The sequence below is a fragment of the Mustela nivalis genome, assembly GCF_964662115.1.
Source record: "Mustela nivalis genome assembly, chromosome: 5".
Classification (NCBI taxonomy): domain Eukaryota; kingdom Metazoa; phylum Chordata; class Mammalia; order Carnivora; family Mustelidae; genus Mustela; species Mustela nivalis.
Window position 1 is genome coordinate 22,676,448 of NC_139024.1, and position 24,756 is coordinate 22,701,203.

At 37.7% G+C, this 24,756-nt stretch overlaps 1 protein-coding gene across 18 annotated transcripts in view; it reads right to left on the minus strand.

Moving 5' to 3' along the window:
* Nucleotides 1–24,756, minus strand: part of CEP57L1 (centrosomal protein 57 like 1) — a 73,933-nt gene that overhangs the window by 30,113 nt on the left and 19,064 nt on the right. For 7 of the 18 annotated variants that reach the window (XM_082732041.1, XM_082732039.1, XM_082732043.1 and 4 more), the window contains exon 2: nucleotides 14,837–14,967. The exons of the other annotated variants lie outside the window; for them this stretch is intronic. Coding sequence is in view for 1 of the 7 variants with exons in the window: in XM_082732034.1 (XP_082588160.1) it covers nucleotides 14,837–14,843 (7 nt within the window). In the remaining 6 variants the exon portion in view is untranslated. The remainder of the gene's footprint in view (nucleotides 1–14,836; nucleotides 14,968–24,756) is intronic. 18 annotated transcript variants of the gene reach the window in all.

Genomic DNA, 24,756 nt, shown 5'->3' on the forward strand with positions numbered 1-24,756 from the left:
ACATCCGAGTTAAATTATGAAATAGGTAGTTTGTTAGAAGAGTCTAAAGCTTGGAGGAGAGAACTAGTATAGAAATACAAAGAATGGCATTTTCAGCATATGGATGGTATAGAAAACCACAGAGAATAGAAGTCACCTAAAAGGAAGAGTATAAATAGAAAAGATTTCAGGTGAGGAAGGAAAACGAGAAAGAGAAACCTGTGACAGAAAAGAACCATAAAAGTGCGATGTCAGAAATAAAGAGAAGAGGGGCACCTGGTAGCTCAGTTGGTTAAGCAACTGCCTTCAGCCCAGGTCATGATCCTCAAGTCCTGGGATCAAGTCTCTCATCAGGCTTCCCTTCCTGCTCAGAGGGGAGTCTGCTTCTCTCTCTGACCCTCACCCCTCTCATGCTCTCTCTCGAATAAATAAAATCTTAAAAAAAAATCAAAACAAGAAAAGAAATAGAGAAAGAAGGCTGTAACAAGGAGGGAGTAGTTTAGATTAAAAAAAAAAAAAAAGGCAACTGATTTTGAAAAGGAAGAGACCACTGATGGTATAATGTAAGAACTGGAGACAGTTCCAAAGGCTTCATACTAAAAGAACAAGTAGAAGAAGAGAAACCAGCAAAAGACAGAAATTTTATTCAAATTAGGATGTCCTTTTGCAATTATCTGGCTTAAAATGACCCAAGACTCATAAACTGTGTCCTGTCAACCATACTGTGAGCTAACTTGCCAAAAGTCACAGTGCAAACAACTGTACCCATCATTCATTTGCACAGAATCAAAACTTTTCATTCTTGAAAACTTCTGTGGCAGGAAAGTACATTACATACAATTTCACTGACTGAATTCATTATTCCCCCAAAATTCGTATGTTGACACTCTAACTTCCAATATTTTAGACTATGTTTAGAGATAGGGCGTTAAAAAGGTTATTAAGTTTAAACAAGACTCTTAGGATGGGCTCTAATCCAATCTAACTGGTGTCCTTGGAAAAAGAGGAAATTTGGACATACAAATTAGGTACCAGGGATGTGCCAGGGATCCGGAAAAGATCAAGTGAAGACACAGTGGGAAGACAACCATCTGCAAGCCAAGGAGAGAGTCCTTAGAAAAAACCAAATCTACTGACATCTTGAGCTTGGACTTGTAGCATCCAGAACTGTGAGAAATAAATTTTCTGTTGCTTAAGCCACCCAGTCTGTGGTATTTGTTTTGGAAGCCCTAGCAAACTAATATACTGACTGCAACTTACACCTTTGTTTCACAGTGAATGAAACACAGGAATAGTGACAAGGACATAACAACAGATACCTAAGGTTTATGCTATTTAGAGGACATGATAAAGTTATTTGCAATTTAGAGTTTCCTACTTGATGTGAAACAATTACATAACCCTACCTTGATTTATTTTCCCCCTATAACTTACCTTTAGTAATTTATTAAGCTTAATAAATTGAATAGGAAATTGTTAATGTGCTACCCTGTATGCAATAATTTAAAATGATTAAAAATGCCCCAGCAAAATCAAATGGGAGAATAAAACTAAAATCATGCCTTTGACTCATATTCATTTAATTTATATGTATTTGTATTAGTTTCTGACACAAATACTAGCATTTTTTCCTAAAATATTATAAACTATTTCCTCAATAGTTTATATTAAAAATGAAAGAATAATGCTGTGGAAATAAAGTGTCATTCATCTCCAAAGACAAGGGAGACAGAAACAAAAAGGAACTTCTAGGACTTCATCAAGATAAAAAGCTTCTGCACAACAAAGGAAACAGTCAACAAAACAAAGACACAACACACAGAAAGGGAGAAGATATTTGCAAATGACACTACAAACAGGGTTGATATCCAAGATCTATAAAGAACTTCTCAAATTCAAACCCCAAAAACAAATAATCAAGTCAAAAAATGGGCAGAAGGCATGAACAGACACTTCTCAAAAGAACACACACAAATGGCTAACAGACACATGAAAAAACGTTCATCATCATTTGCCATCATGGAAATACAAATCAAAACTACAATGAGATACCACCTCACACCAGTTAGAATGGCAAAACTTGACAAGGCAAGAAACAACAAATGTTGGAGAGGTTGTGGAGAAAGGGGAGCCCTCTTATACTATTGGTGGGAATGCAAGTTGGTATAGCAACTTTGGAAAATAGTGGGGAGTTTCCTCAAAAAGTTAAAAATAGAGCTACCCTATAACCCAGCAAATGCACTACTGGTGTTTACCCCCAAAGACACAGATTTAGTGAAAAGAAAGGACACTGCACCCCAGTGTTCATCCAGCAATGTCCACAATAGCCAGTGGAAAGAGAAGAGATGCCCTTCAACAGACAAATGGATAAAGAAGATGTGGTCCATATACACAACAGAATACTACTTAACCATCAGAAATGAACACTGAACTTATACATCAACATGGATGGGACTGGAGATTATGCTAAGTGAAGTAAGTCAAGCAGAGAAAGTCAATTATCGTATTTTTTCACTTATTTGTGGAACACAAGGAATAGCATGGAGGAAATTAGGAGAAGGAAGGGAAAAAAGAAGGGGGAAATCGGAGGGGAAGATGAACCATGAGAGACTACGGACTCTGAGAAACAAACTGAGGGTTTTAGAGGGGACAGGGATGGGGGATGGGTAACTCAGTAATCGGTATTAAGGAGGGCACTTACTGCATGGAGCACTTGGTATTAAAAGCAAACAACAAATCATGGAACACTACATCAAAAACTAATGATGTACTGTATGGTGACTAACATGACATAATAAAATAAAAAGAATTTAAGTGTCATTGAAAACACCACAGCACTGTAAAATTAGAAAAATATGACACATTTGAATTAAAGGGACATAAATACAGGGACATATAAATAACTAATCTGAAGGTTAAGGTACAATCAAATTCAGGCAACTTTAGAATACAGTGAGATATAGAATTTTTTTTTTTTTTTTTTTTTTTTTTTATTTGAGAGAGAAAGAGAGAGCATGGGGATAGGGAGTGGCAGAAGCAGACTCCTCACTGATCAGGGAACCTGATACAGGCCTCGATTCCAGGATCCTGAAATGACCTCAGCTGAAGGCAGACACTTAACTGAGCCACCAGGCACCCCTAGAGTCTGGTTTTTTAAAAAAAGCCTCTGCCTTCAGCTCAGGTCATGATTCCAGGGTCCTGGGATCGAGTCCTGCATTGGGCTCTCTGCTTGGCAGGGAGTCCGCTTCTTCCTCTCTCTCTCTGCCTGCCTCTCTGCCTACTTGTGAGCTCTATCTGTCAAATAAATAAATAATATCTTAAAAAACAAATTATCTAACACTTTCCTCCAAAAAGTATTAAGAGGGTGACAAAGGATGTATTTCAAGTTATTTAGTTTGAAACAATGGGGACTATATTCAAAATGTTTGAGAAGTCCATGGTACCATAAATCTGTATAAGTCATAAATATTTGGGAGTTCTAGAATTGACAGGGAAATTTCACATATCCATTTAAAATTTAGATCAGCTGCAATCTTCCTGTTTTATAGATGTAGAAGCCAAAGTCCAGAGACACTAACTAATTACTAATCACATAGCTCAAGTTTCCTGCACTCCAAAATCCATGGAGCTCGAGAAAAATATTCTCTCTTAAGGACTCTGTTTATATTTATCTAAACAGAAACTACCCTAATGGAGTGTCATCAGGAAAACGCCTTCTGGAAAAAAATGGGACGTTTAAGAAACACTGAATCATACATAGAATCATGTAATCTTGGTAAAGCCTAAGAGCATCTTAGAGGCCATCTATTTTCTAAATGAAATTTCACAAACTTATTCTCACACTATCTTTAACAAATCATCTAAGCTCTGCTATAGGTCTCCAGAGAGACAGAACTCACTATCCTCATGCTGAATTCAAAGTTGCTGTCTCTGGTTCTTATAGATTACACAGATTTTGTGAGGAAAAAAGTAGGGCTTCTATACTTATTGATAGAGAGGTTGCATTGAATATTGACTGTGGTAACTATTACATTACATATTGAATTCATCTAACAAAAACTTGCTGCAGAATTTAGGATCATTTTCAAACTTCAAATTTCATCTCTGTATCTGAAAAGCCTGTAAAAGAGTAATCCCATCCCCTAACTGAGGGCAAAATTGATAAATCAAATAGAGATGACTCAATCATATAACTGATAACTTATTTCTGATTAAATCTCAGTAGAATGGACTAGATCCAGATTAGCACAGCTGAATTCTAATTTAGGAGACAACTCTAGTATGTTCTGGTCACCAAGACCAGCAGATCCCCTTCTTCTTAATAACTTAATAGAGTTAAAAAAAATAATTTACCATATACATAATACATACACGTATAGTTAGAGGAATTATAACAAAACAAACTTTTGTATATCTATACCTAGATTAAGAAATAGTGTGATAGGGTGCCTGGGTGGCTCAGTGGGTTAAACTGCTGCCTTTGGCTCAGGTCATGATCTCAGGGTCCTGGGATCGAGTCCCGCATCGGGCTCTCTGCTGAGCAGAGAGCCTGCTTCTCCCTCTCTTTCTCTGCCTGCCTCTTTGCCTACTTGTGATCTCTCTCTGTCAAATAAATAAATAAAATCTTAAAAAAAAAAAAGAAAAAAAAAATAAGAAATAGTGTGATAGTGCTGTTGAAACCCTCTCTGTGTCTTTCCCATTTCTTGCATTGACTTTTGTGTTGCTCATTTTAATGCCTGTTAAGTTTAGTCATATTTGTATGCATCCTTACCAATATATTGTTTGGTTTTGATGGTTTTTAAACTTTCTATTAAGTGGAACCGTACTTTTTTCATTCAAAATATCTTGGTATTTATGTTGGAACATGAAGCTGTATGGTATTCATTTTCACTTCTGTATAGTATTCAATTACAGAACACAGATCCTAGAAGGCATTAATTCCCATCACTCCCCTCCAGACTCCTATAATACTATGGTTCTGAAATTTTTATTTTTATTTTAGCTACATAAATTAGACAATATTGCTTTGATTTATAAAGTCAGTGTTTGTTATATTCACCTACAAGTTTTCTTTGCTCATTGTGGTGGACATTATGATGCACTGCCTGGATTCCCTTTCAGGAATGTAAACTCTTCCCAGTTCCTGGGAAAGCTGCCAGAAAGTGGCTCTTGGGCTGCTGGCCCTCTTCGGGGATTGCTTTGTCTAGAGAATACTGTCTCATCTAAGGTCAAGGCTCCTTCCAGGGGCAGTCCACATCCAATGAGGGTAAAAATGCCTGACCCTCTTGTCCCAAGTCAAGTCAACAACGAAGGATCACCCATCTCCAGAGCTCCCTATAGTAGTAGTGAAATCTTAGTTGGGTCTTCGCTGAAGCTGGACTTCTCTGCCTAACAGTGCTTCCTTCTTCTCCCTTCTACATGTATTGATCCCAAGAATAGTTTCTAATGAATGTGTATACTTGGACCTTTAACTAGGAAAATACTTCAAAACCAGTATTTAAAGCAATTTTCTTCAGAGAAGATTTCTATTTGTTTCTGCTAGGTCCATAGGGCACTCTAAACTCAACGCGCCATTCAATAGCTTTTATATTGAGGTTTTGTTTTGTTTTTTGGTGCAGTATGAATTCCAAGTCCAATCCCACATGTGATTAGGAAAGATTCTTTTGTCCACTTCATCCAAAGCCAAAGATGAAACAAACAGTGTCATTCTGAAGAGAAGGTTATTTTCCTGTCATTAATAGGTTTTTTCCTTTGGGGATCCCAGCTTTTTACACTGCAGTGTCCAAACTTACGAGTATGCCCATCAGAATTTGTCCCTCGCCCCATGCAAGCAGAAATACCTCCTTAATGCCCAGGTTCTGGGCCATCAAGGATCACAGAAGGTGTCCTCAGGGATAAAATGGGCTCTAGGGCTCATTTATCTCTGTGGTACTGGGTTTTCTCATTACATACAGCCTTCGCTTCCAACTCAGTCATGCTTTTCAAAAATTGTTTTAACATTCTATACAGCATTTCTATGTTCTTTACCAGAGGAGGTTTCTCTGAACATCTAATCTGCCATGCGGCTTGAAAATGTAACAACTTCAGACATATTTAAGAGATGCTAAATGCTTTAGACCAACCAGTTTTTTTTTTTTTTAAGATTTTATTTATTTATTTGACAGAGAGATCACAAGTAGGCAGAGAGGCACGCAGAGAGAGAGGGAGAAGCAGGCTGAGCAGTAAGCCCAATGTGGGGCTCGATCCCAGGGCCCTGAGATCATGACTTGAGCTGAAGGCAGAGGCTTTAACCCACTGAACCACTCAGGTGCCCCAAGAAATGTCAAAAAAGTCTTAAAAGACAATGATATTTCTCAGGATATCCTGAAGAAAGCAGAATTGAGAAAATATCTGTACATCCATGCTCATAATGGCATCATTCACAATAGACAAAAGGTGGAAGCCACCCAAATATCCATCAATAGATAAACAAAATGTATATACATATAATGGAATATAATTCAGCCTTAAGAAAAAAGAAATTTTGAAACATACTGAAACATAAACACTAAGGACATCATGCTAAGTGAAATACACAACCAAAAAGACAAAATAATGTATGATTCCCTTATAAGTGGTATCAGGAGTAGTCCAGTTCATATTAACAAAAAGCAGAATGGTGGAAGGGTAAATGGGGAGTTATAAAGATTCAGTTTTCCCAGATGAAAAAATTCTGTAAATTGGTTGCCTAACAATATGTGGTAGGGGAGAAAACAGGTTAAAAATAAGATATGACTGAATGGGATCAGTTCCATAACAAAAGCGTACACAGAGTGCCATGGGAATACAAAAGATATTATCTAACTCTTCCTGATTGATGGAGAAATAAGAAAAGCCAGAACTAATTTAGAATTACAGCTTTGAAAGAGGAGTTTAGGTAAATATGCCAGAGTGGACATACACACTAATTTGCTCCCTCTTGGAAACACACTAAAATAATACTAAAACACTTTTTTAAAAAAAGGTATCAACCTGCAAGGACAACAACAAAACTCTGGAAAAATCGAAAGCAGATGTGCAAATAGTAATAGAATGAGCTAATGCAAAAAAGGCAGTCTCCTAACCCAAGGAAGAAAAGTGACTTTTAAGTTTACTCCGCAAAACCTCCAAATGGCTTGGGACAGAGCTGCACCTCTGTAAGGTAAGAGTTAAGATAGAGCCAAACACTAGAAAACAGTTGTGAAAGTTTACGTTAGTAAATTGTATGCCCAAACTCTCTTTGTCTTTCTATGAAGCCAGAAGACTGCTTTATCCCTATCTGGGAATAAGACTAGAACTTTTGTTTTATTTTTTCTAAAAGGGAATGACAGAGTGTCTCTGTCTGAATTGAGGGACTCCCAGCATAGATGAGGGTGGCACCTGACTCAAGGCAGGGACATTCCAGTTCTCAGAACACTGGTAGTCTAGATTATATCCAAGTGGAGATGGGAATATCCTGATGAAGGGAATAGGACTAGTCCAAGTTAACAAAGATACTAAAGATGATAAAATAAATGGATTGTATGGATTTGGAGTTTCCAATCAGTTTTTCAGTACCTGACTCTGAGATTTAAGTTGTTTAATCAAGCCTTACCAGACATTGAGGGAAGATACGAAAGACAGAGACCAAAACAAGCAAACAAGAGGCTTAACAGGACATGAAATTTGGAAATATTTAGTCAGATAGGATGTAAAATCATTGAGGGACATGACAGACCCTAATGAATTTGACTGGAGCACAGTGAATAAATGCTAGCAGTAAGAGATGGCTAAAAAGGAATGTAAGGGCCAAACCATAAAGGACTTTGCACATCACATTGAGAGTCTGTCTTCCATAGGATCAGGCAATGGGGAGCTAATGAAGGATATAAAGGAAAATAACATGATGATGTTTACGTTCTGACAAGATTATTCAGGTGGCTATGAGATAGATGGACTGGTGGGGGAGAAATTATTAACAGAGGGACAAAGAGGTTGCTGAAGCAATTAAGACAGAGAAAAATATAGGTTTGAATTAAGACTGGAGTAGATGAGAGGAACATAAAAGATACTGAGAAGATAAAATCGAAAGGACTTAGGAACCAACTCGATATGTGAAATGGGAAAATGGGGGAGAGGCAAGAATAAAAAAGTGCTCCCAAAATTTTCACTTGGGCAAGTGAAGAGATGGCGATGGCATTCATGGAAATGAGAAATAATATAAAAGGAGATACAAGTCTATCGGAAAACAATGAATTCTATTTTAGATATGTCAAGTTTGAGGTACTGGAGACAAAGCTATTCAGCAATCAGAATGAAATATCGGTCCGTGTTAAGGCAGGCGGGATAGGCTAGATCTAGAGACAAATTTGGTTATCAATTAGATCACCCAAGGACAGAATAAAGATTAGAAATTTTCAGTGTGTGTGTGTGTGTGTGTGTGTGTGTACAAGGAAAGCAGTGGCTGAGATTTAATGCCTTTGTTTATTAGAGAGCTACTGTTACCTATCCATTGTGGTTCCCCACAGACACATTTAGGGAAAATGAGGTCCCAATAGTTTATTTTTACTTTTGTCTCTCCTGCCTCAGGAGACGTATCTAGGAAGAAGTTACAGCCGTTGTCAAAGGGGTGCCTGGGTGGCTCAGTGGTTTAAGCCTCTGCCTTCAGCTCAGGTCATGATCTCAGGGTCCTGGGATCGAGCCCCACATTGGGCTCTCCACTCAGCGGGGAGCCTGCTTCTCCCTCTCTCTCTGTTTGCCTCTCTGCCTACTTGTGATCTCTCTCTATCAAATAAATAAATAAAAATCTTTAAAAAAAGAAGTTACTGCCTGTGTTCTCCTCTAGGATTTTAATGGTTTCCTGTCTCACATTTAGGTCTTTAATCCATTTTAAATTTATTTTTGGGTTTAGTGTAAGAAAGTGGTCCAGTCTTCCCAACACCATTTGTTGAAGAGACTGTCTTTTTTCCATTGCATATTCTTGCCTGCTTTGTTGAATAGTAACTGACCTTAGAGTTGTGGGTTAATTTCTGGGTTTTCTATTCTGTTCCATTGATCTATGTGTCTATTTTTGTGCCAGTACCATACTGTTTTGATATCTGTAGCTTTGTAATACAACTTGGATCCAGAATCATGATACCTCCAGCTTTGCTTTTCTTTTTCAAGATTGCTTTGGCTCTTCGGAGTCTTTTGTGGTTCCACACACATTGTAGGATTGTTTGTTCTAGCTCTGTGAAAAATGCTATTTGTATTTTGTTAAGAGATTGCATTAAATGTGCAGATTCTTTGGGAATTAGAGACATTTTAACAATATTTGTTCTTCCAATCCACAGCCATGGAATGTCTTTCCACCTCTTTGTGTCTTCTTCAGTTTTTTTCATCAGTGTTTTATAGTTTTCAGAGTACGAATATTTTCCCTCTTTGGTTAGGTTTATTCCTAGGCATCTTATGGTTTTGGGTGCAATTGTAAATGAGACTGATTCCTTGATTTCTCTTTCTGCTGCTTCATTATTAATATATAGAAATGCAACAGATTTCTGTACACTGATTTAGTATCCTGACTTTACTGAACTTGTGTATCAGTTGTAGCAATTTTTTGATGGAATCTTTGGATTTTTTTATATAGCATATTATGTCATCTGCAAATAGTGAAAGTTTGAATTCCTCATTGCTGATCTGAATGCCTTTTATTTCTTCATGTTGTCTGACTGCTGAGGCTAGGACTTCCAGTACTATGATAAATAACAGTGGTGAAAGTGGACATTCCTGTCTTGCTCCTAACCATAACGGAAAAGCTCTCTGGTTTTCCTGATTGAGGATGATATTAGCTATAGGTTTTTCATATATGACTTTTATTATGTTGGGGTCTGTTTCCTCTAAACCTACTCTGTTGAGGGTTTTTATCATGAATGGATGTTGTACTTTGTCAATGCTTTTTCTGTATCTATTGGGAAGATCATATGGTTCTTATCCTTTGTTCTTTAATGTGGTGTATCATGTTGATTGATCTGCAAATATTCGGCCACCCCTGCAGTCCAGGGATAAATCCCACTTGATCATGGTGAGTGATACATTTAACATACTGCTGGATTCGAATTGCTAGTATTTTATTGAGAATTTTTGCACCCATGTTCATCAGGGATATTGGCCTGTAGTTCTCTTTTTTAGTGGTGTCTTTATCTGGTTGTGATTTCAGAATAATGCTGGCTTTGTAGAATGAGTCTGGAAGTTTTCCTTCCACTTCTGTTTTGGAATAGTTTGAGAAGAGGTATTAATTCTTCTTTAAATGCTTGGTAGAATTCACCTATGAAGGCATCTGGCCCTGGACTTTTGTTGGGAGATATTTTTATTACTGATTCAATTTCTTTGCTGGTTATTGGTCTGTTCAAGTTTCTATTTCTTAATGTTTCAGTTTTGGTAGCTTACATGTTTATAGGAATTTATCCATTTTTTCTAGGTTGTCCAATTTGTTGGCATATAGTTTTCCATAATATTCTCTTATAATTGTTTGTATTTTTGTGGTGTTGGCTTTTATTTCTCCTCTCTTATTTGTGATTTTGTTTGGGTCCTTTCTCTTTTCTTTTGAGAAGTCTGGCTAGGGTTTATCAATTTTACTAACCTCTCAAAGAACTAGCTTCTGGTTTCATTGATCTGTTCTATTATTTTTTCACTTTCTGTATCATTTATTTCTGCTTTAATGTTCATTATGTCCCTTCTTCTGCTGCCTTTAAGGTTTCTTGTTGTTGCCCTAGCTTCTTTAGGTGTAAAGTTAGGCTATTTGAGATTTTTCTTGCTTTGTGAGGTAGGCCTGTATTGCTGCTATATACTTTCCTCCTGGGACTGCTTTTGCTGAATCCCAAAGGTTTTGGAACATTGTGTTTTCATTTTCATTTGTTCCCAGGTAGGTTTTTTTTTTTTTTTTAATTCATTCCTTTATTTCCTGGTAGACCCATTCATTGTTTAGTAGCATGTTGTTTAACCTCCATGTATCTGTGGTCTTTCCAGATTTTTTCTTGTTTTCTTTCTAGTTTCATAGCATTATGGTTAGAAAATATGCATGGTATGATCCCAATCGTTTTGTACTTGTTGAGGCCTGATTTGTGACCTAGTATGTGATCTATTCTGGAATTGAAAAAAAAGTGTATTCTGCTGCTTAAGGATGGAACATTCTAAATATACCTGTTAGGTCCATCTGGTCCACTGTGTCTTCAGAGCACGATTTTGGGTTTAGATGATCTGTCTGTTGATGTCAGTGGGATGTTAAAGTCCCCTACTATTATTGTATTATTAACAATTAATTCCTTTATTTTTGTTATTAATTGTTTTATATATTTGAGTGCTTCCATGTTAGGGGAATAAATATTTACAATTGTTAGATCTTCTTGGTGGACAGTCCCTTTTACTATGACACAGTACCCTTCTTCATCTCTTGTTAGTCTTTGGTTTAAAATTTACTTTGGGGGCGCCTGGGTGGCTCAGTGGGTTAAAGCCTCTGCCTTCGGCTCAGGTCATGATCCCACAGTCCTGGGATCGAGCCCCGCATCGGGCTCTCTGCTCAGCAGGGAGCCTGCTTCCTCCTCTCTCTGCCTGCCTCTATGCCTACTTGTAATCTCTGCCTGTCAAATAAATAAATAAAATCTTAAAAAAAATAAATAAAATTTACTTTGTCTGATAGAAGTATTATTATTCCAGCTTTCTTTGGATATCCGTTTGCATGACAAATGCTTCTCCATCCCCTCACTTTGAATCTGCAGGTGTCTTCAGGTCTATGATGAGTCTCTTATTGGCATCATATAGATGCACCTCTTTTATTTTTTTAATAATCCATTCTGACACCTATGTCTTTTGGTTGGAGCATTTAGTCCATTTACATTCAGAGTAGTTACTGATGGATATGTATTTCGTGCCATTTTATTACTTGTTTGTTTTTGTTTCTGGAGATTTGTCCTGTTCCTTTCTAGTCTTTGTCACTTTTGGTCCTTCCTTTCCACTCAGAGTCCCCTTTAAAATTTCTTGCAGGGTTGGTTCAGTGGTCATGAACTCCTTTATTTTTTGTCTGGGAAGCTCTTTATCTTTCCTTCTACTTTGAGTGATAGCTTTGCTGGATAGAGTATTCTTGGCTGCAGATTTTTCCCATTCAGCACATTGGCTACCTCATTCCACTCCTTTCTGGTTTGGCAAGTTTCTGCTGAGAGATCTGCAGCTAGCCAAATGGGTACTCCCTTGTAAGTTAGGGACTTCTTTCTGCTTTTAGGGTTTTTTTTATCTTTATATTTTGCAAATTTAATTACATTATGTCTTTGTGTTGGCCTGCTTTTGTTGATTCTGAGGGGAGTCCTCTGTCTCCTGGATCTGGATATGTTTCCTTTCTCAGATTAGAGAAGTTTTCAGCTACTATTTCCTCAAATAAATTTCCTGCCCCCTTTCTGTCTCTCTTCTTCTGGGACTCTTTTAATATGAATGTTATTACGTTTGATAGAGTCACCAAATTCCCTAGGTCTATTCTTGTGTTCCACAACAGTTCTTTCTTTTGTTCAGCTTCAATATTTTCCATTATTTTATCTTCTATATCACTTACTCATTCCTCTGCTTCTTCACTTGTGCTCACTGCATCATGTCTGTTTCGAATTTCAGTTATTGCATTTTTCATTTCTGACTGCTTTTTAACTCTTTTATCTCTGTAGTAAGGCCCCCCTGCCCCAAAATCTTCCACTCTTTTCTCAAGCCCAGAGAGTATCCTTATGATTGTTGCTTTAAATTCTCTATCAGGCATGTTACTTATATGTTTCACTTAGGTCTTTGGCCATGACCTTATCTTGTTCTTTCAAGATGAATTCCTCTGTCTTGGCATTTGTCTTAGTCTCCATCTTCTTCTGTGGGTTAAAAAAGCCTGTTCTGTTTCCTGCTCCTAAGAGTAATGGCTTAATGAAGGAAAGGTCATGTAGTGTGCAGGGCCTGGTGTTTCAGGGTAAGTTTCTAGTGTTTGCTGCATGTACTCTGCTGCTGTGTTTTGGCTGCTCTATCCTTTAGGCCAGTTGTATGCAGAGGCTCTCCTTGCCTGCAATGGGCAGTGTTGTGTCCTTGGCCAGAATGTGGTATGTTTCAACTAGGCATACTCTGGTCTACTTGTTAAATGAGACCTGCTACTACTTCCAGTAGAAATAAGCCCTGCAGAATTCTCTGGTGATGTGGGCAGGGGTTTCTGCTGATCTTCTGGGGAAGGGGCCCACTGTGCTGGCACTGAGGCAAACTTGATCAAGCAGGGCAGTACCAACGAAATGCAGGGTTGTGGGACTTGGTATAAGCCGGTTAGGCAGCCAGTTTTGGCGCTGTACTGATTATGACAGGTGTCTTTGTGTTTATGCTGAGGGTGGGGAGGGAAATGATGCCCGCTTGCTCCTTTGTCCCTAGAGAGGGGACTCTGTGCCCGTTGCTCTCAGAAAATCACTCCAAGAAGAGCAAATAATCTCCTTTCTGTGTGTCCTAGGCATTTCTCAGATCACTGTTTCCACACTATCTGGCTCCAGCTTGTTTGTCTGCCTTCTCTCTGGGGGCAGCGCAGTGCCCTCCTGGATCTAGCCAAGCCAAGCCTGCTGACCTTGAAGACTCCAGGCTTTAGGCATGTGGTGTGGGCAGAGGCGTGTGCTGATCTTCTGGGGGAGAGTCTCACCATTCTAGGACTGAGGGAGGTTTGACTGAGAAGGACTGTTGCACCAGAGCACAGAGGTGTGGGATTTGTTGCAAGCAAGCTAGGCAGCTAGTGTTGAGGTGAGCTGCCCTCCACAGGTGGCTCTGGGTTTACGATGAGGAGTGGGGGGGAGACATAGTGCCCACCTGCTCCTGCTCCTTTGTCCCTAGAGAGGTATCTCCTGAAGCTACCTCTCAGGGGCAGCTCTAGGAAGAGTGAATTATCTCCTCACTGTGTGTAAATTCCTCAGAGGCGTTCCTCAGATGGCTATTTCCACAGGTCTGCCTCTGGGTTGTTTGCCTGACTTCTTTGCAGGAGCAAGGCAGTGCCCTCAGAGCTCTATCCTAGCCAAGCCCCGCTGACCTCTACAGCTCCAGTTTTTGAGCCCTGCTGGATACAAGAACTCAGGAAAACAGCCCCTCCCATTTTCTTTCCCAGCCAATGGCTTTGGGGAAGTGCTCTTGTGCATTCCTCTCACATTCATTATCTTAAATGAGTCTGGAGAGGAGAAATATGATTATATGAGTAAAACCATATTGAAGTTTTTTTTTTAAAGAATATAAAGTAATGCCAATCTTCTACAACTATTTTATAAATTAAAACAGAGCATCTAATTGTTATGTGAACAGTTAATTCAACTCAATGCCTTGTAATAAGAGCTGATTTCCAAGCAAACTTATCAATTGCTGAATTTAAAATATCTAGACTTAATGAACATTTTATCTAATTAGAAAGTTAGAAATTTCCTTATTGAATCTGAATCCAGTAAGTTTCAGACTTTACAATGTCTGAGATCACTTAAATGATTAGACTCCCCATCATCTTTACCTGTAGTTTTATCTTGAATATTTAGTTCATGAGAAAATCCTTCTGATCTAATATAAAGTAAATAAAGAAGAACATAAAATTATATAATTACAGTCCAATTTTTAAAAGTGATAAAGCATATATAAAAGACTATTAAATATATTAAAATGTTAATAGATGAACAAGAGACCGTCATTTTTCTTATTTCAACCTACTTCTACATTGTTTATAATAAATACATATCAGTTTTATAATAACAAGTATTTTCATGCAAATAGTTTCCTCAACTAGATTTCTGCAGAGGAAGAAAATAGCTGAAGATGTACAATATTGATAATTTATATGGATATGTGTTGGGGCACTTACATCTCATTTTTAGGGGTCTTATGTCTCCTATATCAATAGAAACTCAGGGAAGGCAATTATGTTTATTTCTTTTGTAAGTTCCTGCAGTCCAAACTGCTGTGTTCTGCAAAGGGGCATTGTATCCTCAGGGCCTAATCAAAGAAAAAAAAAATTGTAAAATGAATCCCCTGAAACTAATTTGTTAGATCAGCAACTTTTCCCTACTACTCTATGCTAATATTTGTTATGGTTAAATCCAACAATTTATAAATACTGTCTTAAGTGGTAAAAATAGTAACATACTGTACCTTGGTATGTATTTTGTATACAATGTTTTATTATAATATTTTACTTAAGTAAGCAAATCATAAATCTTAGGATTTTAAATTATTACTGGTAATATTTTTTCAGAAAGTTCTAACTTTCTTTTAAGTCAGTTATTTTGAAAGAGTTTCAACATTCTTACAATGTTCATTATATTTGTCTGTTGAGCTTAAATCTGTTTCTAACCATTTTTCCTTAGAAAGGTTGATGGCAATATTAGTAAATGTATAAAGAACTTAGAAATTTGAGTCAACAAATAATGAATTTTAAAGCTAACAGTGCTCATATTAATTGTCACAAATTCACTTTGTTAGCCTATTACAATCTGCTCCCACCCTCCCCCCCACCCCAGCCAATATCCACATACACAAATTGGGCACATTCAATGGCCAGAATTAATTACAGGAGTGCAATGATTACTCAGGCTGCCCAAGGAGCGTGAGCTGTTGGACAATTATAAATAATTAAAGCTCATCTACATAATTGCCAAAATTAATTTCAACTGGTTTTAAAAGAAATATTTCTAAAATGTTTAAGCTACTTTCCTTCCTTTTAGGCCAAGTATACTCTATACAATTTGATCTTTGGGATGACTTAGGATATTATCATAGCTTTTTAATTATATACTATGATACTTGGAGAACCACACTGATACTTCCTGGACGGTCTGTCCCTTCACTGGAAAGCTCCAGACTTAGATTTTGTTTTCTGTCTTTTCACCTCTTGCTATTTCCTGCTTTCCAGTCTGCTTATGAGCATCTGTGTACTTGTCTCTAATAGAGTATCCCTCCTCTTTTGGGTTTCTTAATCTATAGCAAATAAGAAAGAATAAAACAATTAAGTCTCATTCTCTGGCCATTCAGAGATGAAAAATACATATGAACAATACTGGTAGCCCTTAAAGCATTCAGAGTTTAATTATACCACAAAAGGGTGCTATGGGAACCCAGAGGATCATCATAAGAGAATGTGGGTATTTCAGAATGGCTTTCTGGAGGAGGTAGTGTTTTTTTTTTTTTTTTTTTTTAAGATTTATTTATTCACTTGAGAGAGAGAGAGTATGCAAGTGGTGGTAGGGGGTGGGGCTGAGGGAGAGAGAGTTAGAATCCTCAAACAGACTGAGCACAGAGCCCAACTAGGGGTTTGATCCCAGGACCCCGTGATCATGACCAGAGCCAAAATCAAGAGCTGGTCCCTTAACCGACTGAGCCTCGCCCAAGTGCACTGAGGAGGTAGCTCTTTATGACAGATGAATGAATAGGACCTGATAGGCAAAAGACAGTGAGAGAATGGTTAGTGGAGAAGATCAAGTGTACAGTCAAAGGAAACAGCATGGTAATAATAAAAACAATACTTTATATTTATTGAATGCTTATGTAAATTAACTTAGTAAAATCCTCATAACATATCTATGAGGCACGACTATTCCCATTTTAAAGATTAGGAAACTGGCACAGAAAAAGTGTTTTGCCCAAGTTCACACAACTAGTTAAGCTGCAAAGTCAGGATTTGGACTTAAGCAGTCTGGCTCTAGAGCGCACACTATTGACTCCCATGCTATACTGCTTGTTTATGCAAAGTTATAAAAGCAAGAGAGAATCTACTACAAGTAATATATAAAGCGGGAAGATGATAAATGAGTGTTGCAGAACAGGGAGGCAAAAACTAGCTCAAAGGAGATTTGTATGCCAGGCACGTGTTTGGATTTTACCATGTTTATCAAACCAGCAGACCGAATGGCAGGATCTGATTGCCTTTGATAAAGATTTCTGTGAGCTCTGAATGAAGAAAAACAACCAGAGGCTAGAAGTCCATTTAGGAGGCTATTCCAAAACTCTGTGAGAGGGGATAGAGACCTAAACCAAAGCAACAGAAGTGGGAATAGAAAGGAGGGGATAAGGGGCACCTGGGCTTGGTCAGTTAAGTGTCCGACTCAGCTCAGGTCATGATCTCAGGGTTGTGAGATTGAGGCCCACCCCCCACCCCCTCACCTTCAGTTCTGTGCTGGGTATAGAGCCTGCTTGAGACTTCCTCCCCCTCCTTCTGCCCCTCCCCACCCCCACTGTGCAAGTATCCATGCTCTCTCTAAAAAAAGAAAGAAAGAAAGAAAAGGAAAGGAAAAAACAAAGAAATAAAGGAGAGGACAAATTAGAGATAAATATGATGTTGAATTCATAGAATGTATGACCCAAATGAGGAAAATCAGTGATAGGGAGAAATTAAATAAAACTGTAGTCAAAGGAGAAAACAGATGGAGGGTGTTGGAGGTGTATAAAAGGTTCATTTTAGACATGTTTGAGGTGCTTCTGGAATAATAACAACATAAAAACAGCCAACACTTACACTGAACTTCTCATGTGCCAGACTCTGGTCAAAGAACTTTGTATGAGTGAATCCACTGAATTATCAAGGCGACCCTCTGAGGTATTCAAATTTCATTTTACATGAGGCACCTGAGAAGCTAACTTTGCTCAAGGTCACACAACTATTAAGTGGCTGAGCTGGGACTTGAACCAAGGCAGCCTGGGTCAGAGAGTATTCTGCCTTTAATAGAGCCACATCAGTTGTAGAGATGGATTTGGCATCCAAGAAAAATGGTTTAGACTCAACATAAAAATTTAAAGTCATCAATAAATACAGATGGCAGTTGAAACCATGAGTATTCACTTAGGGATAGAGAATGCAATTAGTTTTTCTCTAAGTGTGGATACCTTGAGGGTATTTGTCAAAAGTGCAGATGAGAGGGTATCACCTAGGTCCACAGATTTTAGTATATGTGCTGCCGAAGCGAGCACTCACCTAGGTCCACAGAAAAAGAACTTTGGGCCTGGAAATAGTTTTCACTCCCCAGTTGATTCTTATGCACATTCAAGTTTGAAGATCACCAATGAGGAATGAACAAAAAAATGTGTATAACAATGACATTGTGTCTTAGAAGTGTGTCTACCATAAAAATAAACAAGTGCCAAAGAACGATGCTTAAGTAAAGGCCTAACCAAATGTCTTGATGGGTCTTTTCTCAAATCTAAGCCACCATCTACTATAAGATGCATTGTTTTTTCGTGTACCACAAGAAAAAAACCCGGAAACTTCTCAAATAAAGCTGAAACAAAAGAAAGGCTACAAATGAAGAGAAGGATAAATGGAAAATAAACCCACCATGCAGAAAGAAACAGCAAAATCTCTACCTTTCAAGTACTAGGCACCAAGTAGAGGGAATGTTAACTCAAAGACAGTTCTTACACTGCTTTATACTCTGAGTTCATACTACCTGTGAGATTAATAACAAACTCTTAAACAGAGAATTTAATTTAAAATGGTCCCAGGTTGGTAGTCATGCAAATGACTGAAGGAGGAATATGCAAAACCTCTCTGAAGTAATCCTACTTTAATTCAGGCCAATAATGATTATAAGACATATCATTATTTTAGAACTTCTCTTAAATCTGAAAAAAAACTCTTAGAATCACTGAAACACAATAAATGGAAAGTCCAGCAAGCTATTCTGAATGCCCAGACTGGGACGGAAAGGCTAATTTCTGGTTCTCAAATGTACTCCATACATAATTTCATATGGGTATTGATTATTTTTAGTGGTAAGAACTATAAAAGGTTATTAAAAATTATAAAAATCCTTTCCCTTCCCACATTTAACAATGTTTTATAATTCCCCCAAATATAAAAATCTCACCCATAAAAAAATTACAAAATAAACTAAACAACGAACAACTGAGATCAGACTACTGCTGTCCCAACTTTATGTAAATGCTTTAATATTCTCTGGGACTCTGAGAACTAGATGGCCAAGCTCCCCACAGGCCCTGGTAACTGTCCAGACACAACAGGAGAAAGAGCAAACTTTGCTCTTGCCAAGGATGATGATTTATACTCCCAATCCAATACTCGGTATTTCATCTTTTACTCACAGGCCACAAACACACTAACCAAATACTTGTATTATAGCCAGAGCATTCTGGCCCTTTTTAAGAAAAATTAATCCCTTTTCAACAATGCCACCATAAAAAAAAATTCCTTTAGCATTTTTATAATTTTCCAGAAAAGCTGTGTATTCCTAGTTCAGGCATGCATTTTCCATCTTTTCCAAGGACAGGATAAACACTGCACAAATTATATGCCATAGCTGTTCTGGCATCTTATAAAACTGCAATTTCACTGTATAACAAGCATATCATTATTAAAAGACTAAAATGGCGGGGCGCCTGCATAGCTCAGTGGGTTGGGCCTCTGCCTTTGGCTTGGGTCATGTCTCAGAGTCCTGGGATCAAGCCCCACATCGGGTTCTCTGCTGGGCGGGAAGCTGGCTTCCCCCTCTCTCTGCCTGCCTCTCTGCCTGCTTGTGATCTCTGTCAAATGACTAGATAAAATCTTAAAAAAAAAAAAAAGACTAAAATGACTTTAGAATGATAATAAGCACCAACTGATCATTGTGAGGAGTTCCCTCATTAAAATTTTTTTTTTTTTTTTTTTTTACAAAGAAACCAGTTATTCAGCCAACCACTGCTAGCTTTTCCCTGCTTTTGGTGGGTAAAGGTCCTCAAAGTACCTCTCATGGCACAGTCCTGTCTAAAGTAACAAATACAACAATTCAAATCTGATTCCCACTCTTGTCACACCCTGCCAGAGCATCTCTTTCACTCAGGAAAACTGTTTACCCCCGGAGCAAATGTGTACTTGTATCTATGATAGAGGGATTTTCTAAGACTGTGGAAAATGAAGTATCTCACATCCTTATCTATAATTTAATATTCATTTTTCCATAGAAATAAGGGAATACTGGTTTTATAGTGCCACTGCTGTTCTAAGGATGTTATAAAAATAGTTTCTAGGTGGACCTATGGAAAATCCACTCTGTCCCTGTCAGCCTACTCAGCAGTAACTTTTCAGATGAAATTTATTAGCATGTACTATGTAATATTTTAATTTAAAAATTTTAATTGGCCTATAATCCCACTATACAGAAATCCCTATCAACATGTTTTTACTAAACAGTAATGTATCAGGTAATAAAACTTAAGCAGCACTAAAATGCACAAAATAAAAAGTAAAATATTTCCTACTCCTAGACCACTGATTCCCAACCATGTCCACAGCTTTCCCCTCTCTGAAGATAACAACCATCAACAGTGTCTTGAGATCAGAAAGAAAGATTCATCAGATTCATAAGATTCTAGAAGCATGATAATCCATTTCATTACAGCATGACGGTTCATTCTTTACCATTACATCCCTTAAAGCCGTTGATAGTCTCTTGGGTTTAGTGACCAGAGACCAACTCTTTTCTTAGGCATTTCCCCCTCATTTCTCTGCATCTGCATGGCTTCACTAAGGAATATGATGTAATGGAAAGGGCTCTGGATAAAATCAGAAGACCTAGGGTTTTTTTCCTCCCCTAATACTTACACAGCATTTGTAATCTTAATTATATCACTTCATTTCTCTTAGTTTTGAAAAATATTAACTATTTTATAAATATACAGTGGTGGAAGTAGCAATGATAGTAAACTCTCTGATATTTTCTTGGAGTTTCAGTTTCCTTACAATTTGTCCTTACAAATACTAATCTCTGAGCCCTTTCCTGGTTCCCTGTGGCTGGGCTAGCTAACTCTCTTCTTGCATACTTATATGCTTAATATATTATATTGAAATATTCTGGGACACCTGGGTGGCTCAGTCTGTTAAGTGTCTGCCTTTAGCTCGGGTCATGATCCCAGGGTCCTAGGATCGAGTGCCACATTGGGCTCTCTGCTCAGCATGAGGCCTGCTTCTCACTCTGCCTGCTGTTCCCCTTGCTTGTGCTCTCTCTCACCCACTCCCTCTGTGGCAGATAAATAAATAAAATCTTAAAAAAAAAAAAAAAAGAAATATTCTGTTCATGTCCTTCCCTTAAATAGCAAGCCTTAAAAACTGGAATCCAGCTTCATTCATATTTATAATCTTAGCACTTAATTCAATAGCTAATAAATGCTTGTTAAACTGAAATGATTTAAAAGCCATGTAGGGAAAAAAAAAAAAAAAAAAGCCATGCAGAGCTCCAAGGTAAATCCTAACAAGTCACCTCAATAGAAAGTAAAAGGAAAATGTCTATGCCATTCAGACAAAAGAGAGTTCCAATGACGAACAGTAGTGTATGAGTTATTCTGCCAAAAAGCAACACAAATACCTAGGTTTGTCATAGCATTGCTCTCCTTGGTATTCAGAACTCCATATTCATAATTCCAATTCTTACACCTACTAGCAAGCTGCATATCTTAAGCACACCAACTTCTGATTCATATATCTGAAGTGAACAACTGTTCACAAAAGGGCTGATCTATTGATGGACAGAGTTGTTGACAAGCTTATCTGTAAAGAGATACCACTAAGTCTTTATTTATTTATTTATTTATTTCCCCGCTAAACCAGACTTGTTGGCACAGCTGCTAGGGTCTTAGGGTCTTAACATGAGAAACAGCATATGTTTTTGAACTGCATGGAGGGCAAAAGGGCAAAATCTAATTTTCTTGCCTAGCTGAGATAGCTTAATTAAGATCATCAAAATACATTTTACTTAAAATGCACCTCTGAAAATTTGTATTAGCTTCCTCTTAAATATTCTAGTTCTTCAGCAGTTTTCAATGTGCATACTTTACTTTTAGCTGACTGTGCCAAATGCTGCAAGTGCTGAGGACCTTCCAATGTACCCCAACAGTCAAAATACAGGAGGCATAGAAGAGACCTTATGATGACTAAGCATGGGATCTTTCTTGCTCTTAAGAATTTCTCTTGCATCCAAACAGAGTCTGCCTGTGACTGTGTCTACATAATTTGCTTCATAAAATATTGAGATGACTTTTCAGGAAAGCTAATGTTAGGAATTGGCATAATTTTCAGTTTTCATTCCATTTCAATTCCCATGATATTTGCTGAGTGTCTAACATGTGTCAGATTTTTTGCTAAGAGATGGAGGTGGACAGGAAGAGGTTATAGTCTCAGGTGAAATAAATGAAATGCCTAAACAACTCAGGGTTTTGAACTTGCTTTGAACTAGTACAAATTTGGTGCCTTGCAAAAAGTAGAGGGTTGACTTCATGATGCTGATTTCATCATGACAGTTGACCAAGTTTGCCAGTCTAGTCCAGACCAATCCTGGCTAAGAAGCCTAGTCTCCTTTAATATGACCAACTTTCATCCTTTAGTTAAAAGCTTCCTATCAGCTGCAAATTACAGCCTATCAGGAGGCAGAGGAGAGGGGCACCTGGGTGGCTCAGTCTGTTAAATATCTGATTCTGGATTTTAGCTAGGTCATGACCCCAGGGTCTTCAGATCAAGCCCCATATCAGGCCAGAACTGTGCTCCACAACCAGCATGGAGCCTGCTTATGATTCTCTGCTTCTCCCTCTGCCCCCTCCTCCCTTTCTCTCTTAAAAAAAAGTCTCTGAAATGCTTAAAAGGGAGAAAATGACATCCTTTTTTGACTAAAGTTTATACAAATACAGATAAGTCAAAGCTGCTAAACTCAATTCTTTAAAATGTATATAGTCTTGGGGCGCCTGGGTGGCTCAGTGGGTTAAAGCCTCTGCCTTCAGCTCAGGTCATGATTCCAGGGTCCTGGCATTGAGCCCCACATCAGGCTCTTTGCTCAGCAGGGAGCCTGCTTCCTCCTCTCTCTCTGCCTGCCTCTCTGCCTACTTGTAATCTCTGTCTGTCAAATAAATAAAATCTTAAAAAAAAAATGTATATAGTCTTACATAGTATATTCTTCGCAACTGTACTAAAAGGCAAAATCTAAAATTATCAATACTTGAAAAGTAATATAATTTACAAAACCTTTATACATCAAATTTTAACTTAGCCTTACAAAGTGGCATAATTATCGTTATAGTTATTTTTGAACACACGAGGAAACCAAGGCAAAAAGATGAAGCAGCTTGCTTACCGTCATAGGTGTAATATGTGGCAAAACCAGAATTCAAATTCGGGTTTCTAGACTCTAAATATGGTGCCCTTTTTGTTTTTGCACTGCTTTCCATAAATTGTAGTTAATCCAATTTTCCCCTATATTAGCCTCAGGAAAAAACAAACTAACAGATTAATTTTCCTAGTGCTATTTAAGCCAAAATTAAAGCAAGCTTGCATTCCCTTAAGTGCATACAGAGACAGTGAGTAGACCAACCAACACAGCTGCTGACAACAGACAGATGCCAACTTAAGGTTAACAGTTTTCCCTTGTATAAATAAATCCACACATAGAGAAACATGTTTGGCTGAGTATAATTCAATTTGTAAAATTTCCAAAGCAAACAAACATTACAACTATCAGAATTGTTTTCCCTTGAAATAGAACTCCTGTGGAGATAACAACTGAGAAAAACATAAAACATCTTTAAAACAAACTCTATTCTCTTCTTTAAAAAAAAATACACATACATACCCCCAAATAAGTATTTCTTTCCATTTCTCCCTCCTATCCACTAATCCCTCAACTGCTTCTGACAATGAAAGAATAAAAAATTAGCAATATTTTTGAAGTTGGTAATTCATAACTCTTCCAAAGCCATCTATTATCTTTAATTTAAAATTATCTTTAATGTATTATAGTTTCTGTGATTTGATTTTAGTTGCCTTAACAAACATAATTTTATTTTAGCAATGTCTGCACATATCTGTCTTCCTCTATAATCCCTCAAGAGCAAGGGACCGTATCTTATTCATTATTCTGTTATCCACTGGACTTATTATAGGGTAGTCATTTAATAAGCATTTGTTGTCCTCAAATCAATAAATGCAGTAGAAATAAGTAAATACAAGACTAACAGTTAGCAAACATTTATTTATAAATGAATGCATATATTTTACTTCTATGAAATCAGGATTCACCTTTATTTTTTTTTTTTAAAGATTTAATTTATTTATTTGAGAGAGAGAGCACAGAAGGAGGGGGAGAGGGAGAAGCAGTCTCCCTGCTGAGCAGAGAGCCCAATGTGGGGCTCGATTCCAGGACCCTGAGATCATGACCTAAGTGAAAGGCAAACACTTAACTGGCTGAGCCACCTAGGCTCCCCGAGGATTCACCTTCAAAATTATATTTGGCAATATGTTTTTTTTTTCACTGTGGGACATAAAGTAATGCTGTGCCTTATAATCGTTGGCATCTTGGATACAATGAATAAAGTCTTTATAAAATATATACATTAAGAACATTCTTTTTGGGGTGTCTGGGTGGCTCAGTGGGTTAAGCCTCTGCCTTCAGCTGCATTGGGCTTTCTGCTCAGCAAGAAGCCTGCGTCCCCCCTCTCTGCCTGCATCTCTGCTTACCTGTGATCTCTTTCTGTGTTAAATAAATAAATAAATAAAATCTTAAAAAAAAAAAAAAAGGAACATTCTTTTCGTGCAACTGAGTAAGTAAATGCAAAGTGCTGATCATGGATCTCTAAATTACATAAAGATGTAAGGGGGTGTGCCTTACAGATGTCTCCCCTGCTCTACCAAATCAATGAGTTAGGAAAAAAAAATATATCAGCGAGTTAGGTCTTCGAGAGCCAGAACTTTATTTTATTCATCTTTGTACTTCTAGTATGTGCTCTCTAGGGGCACAATAAAGATGAGCTAAATGAATA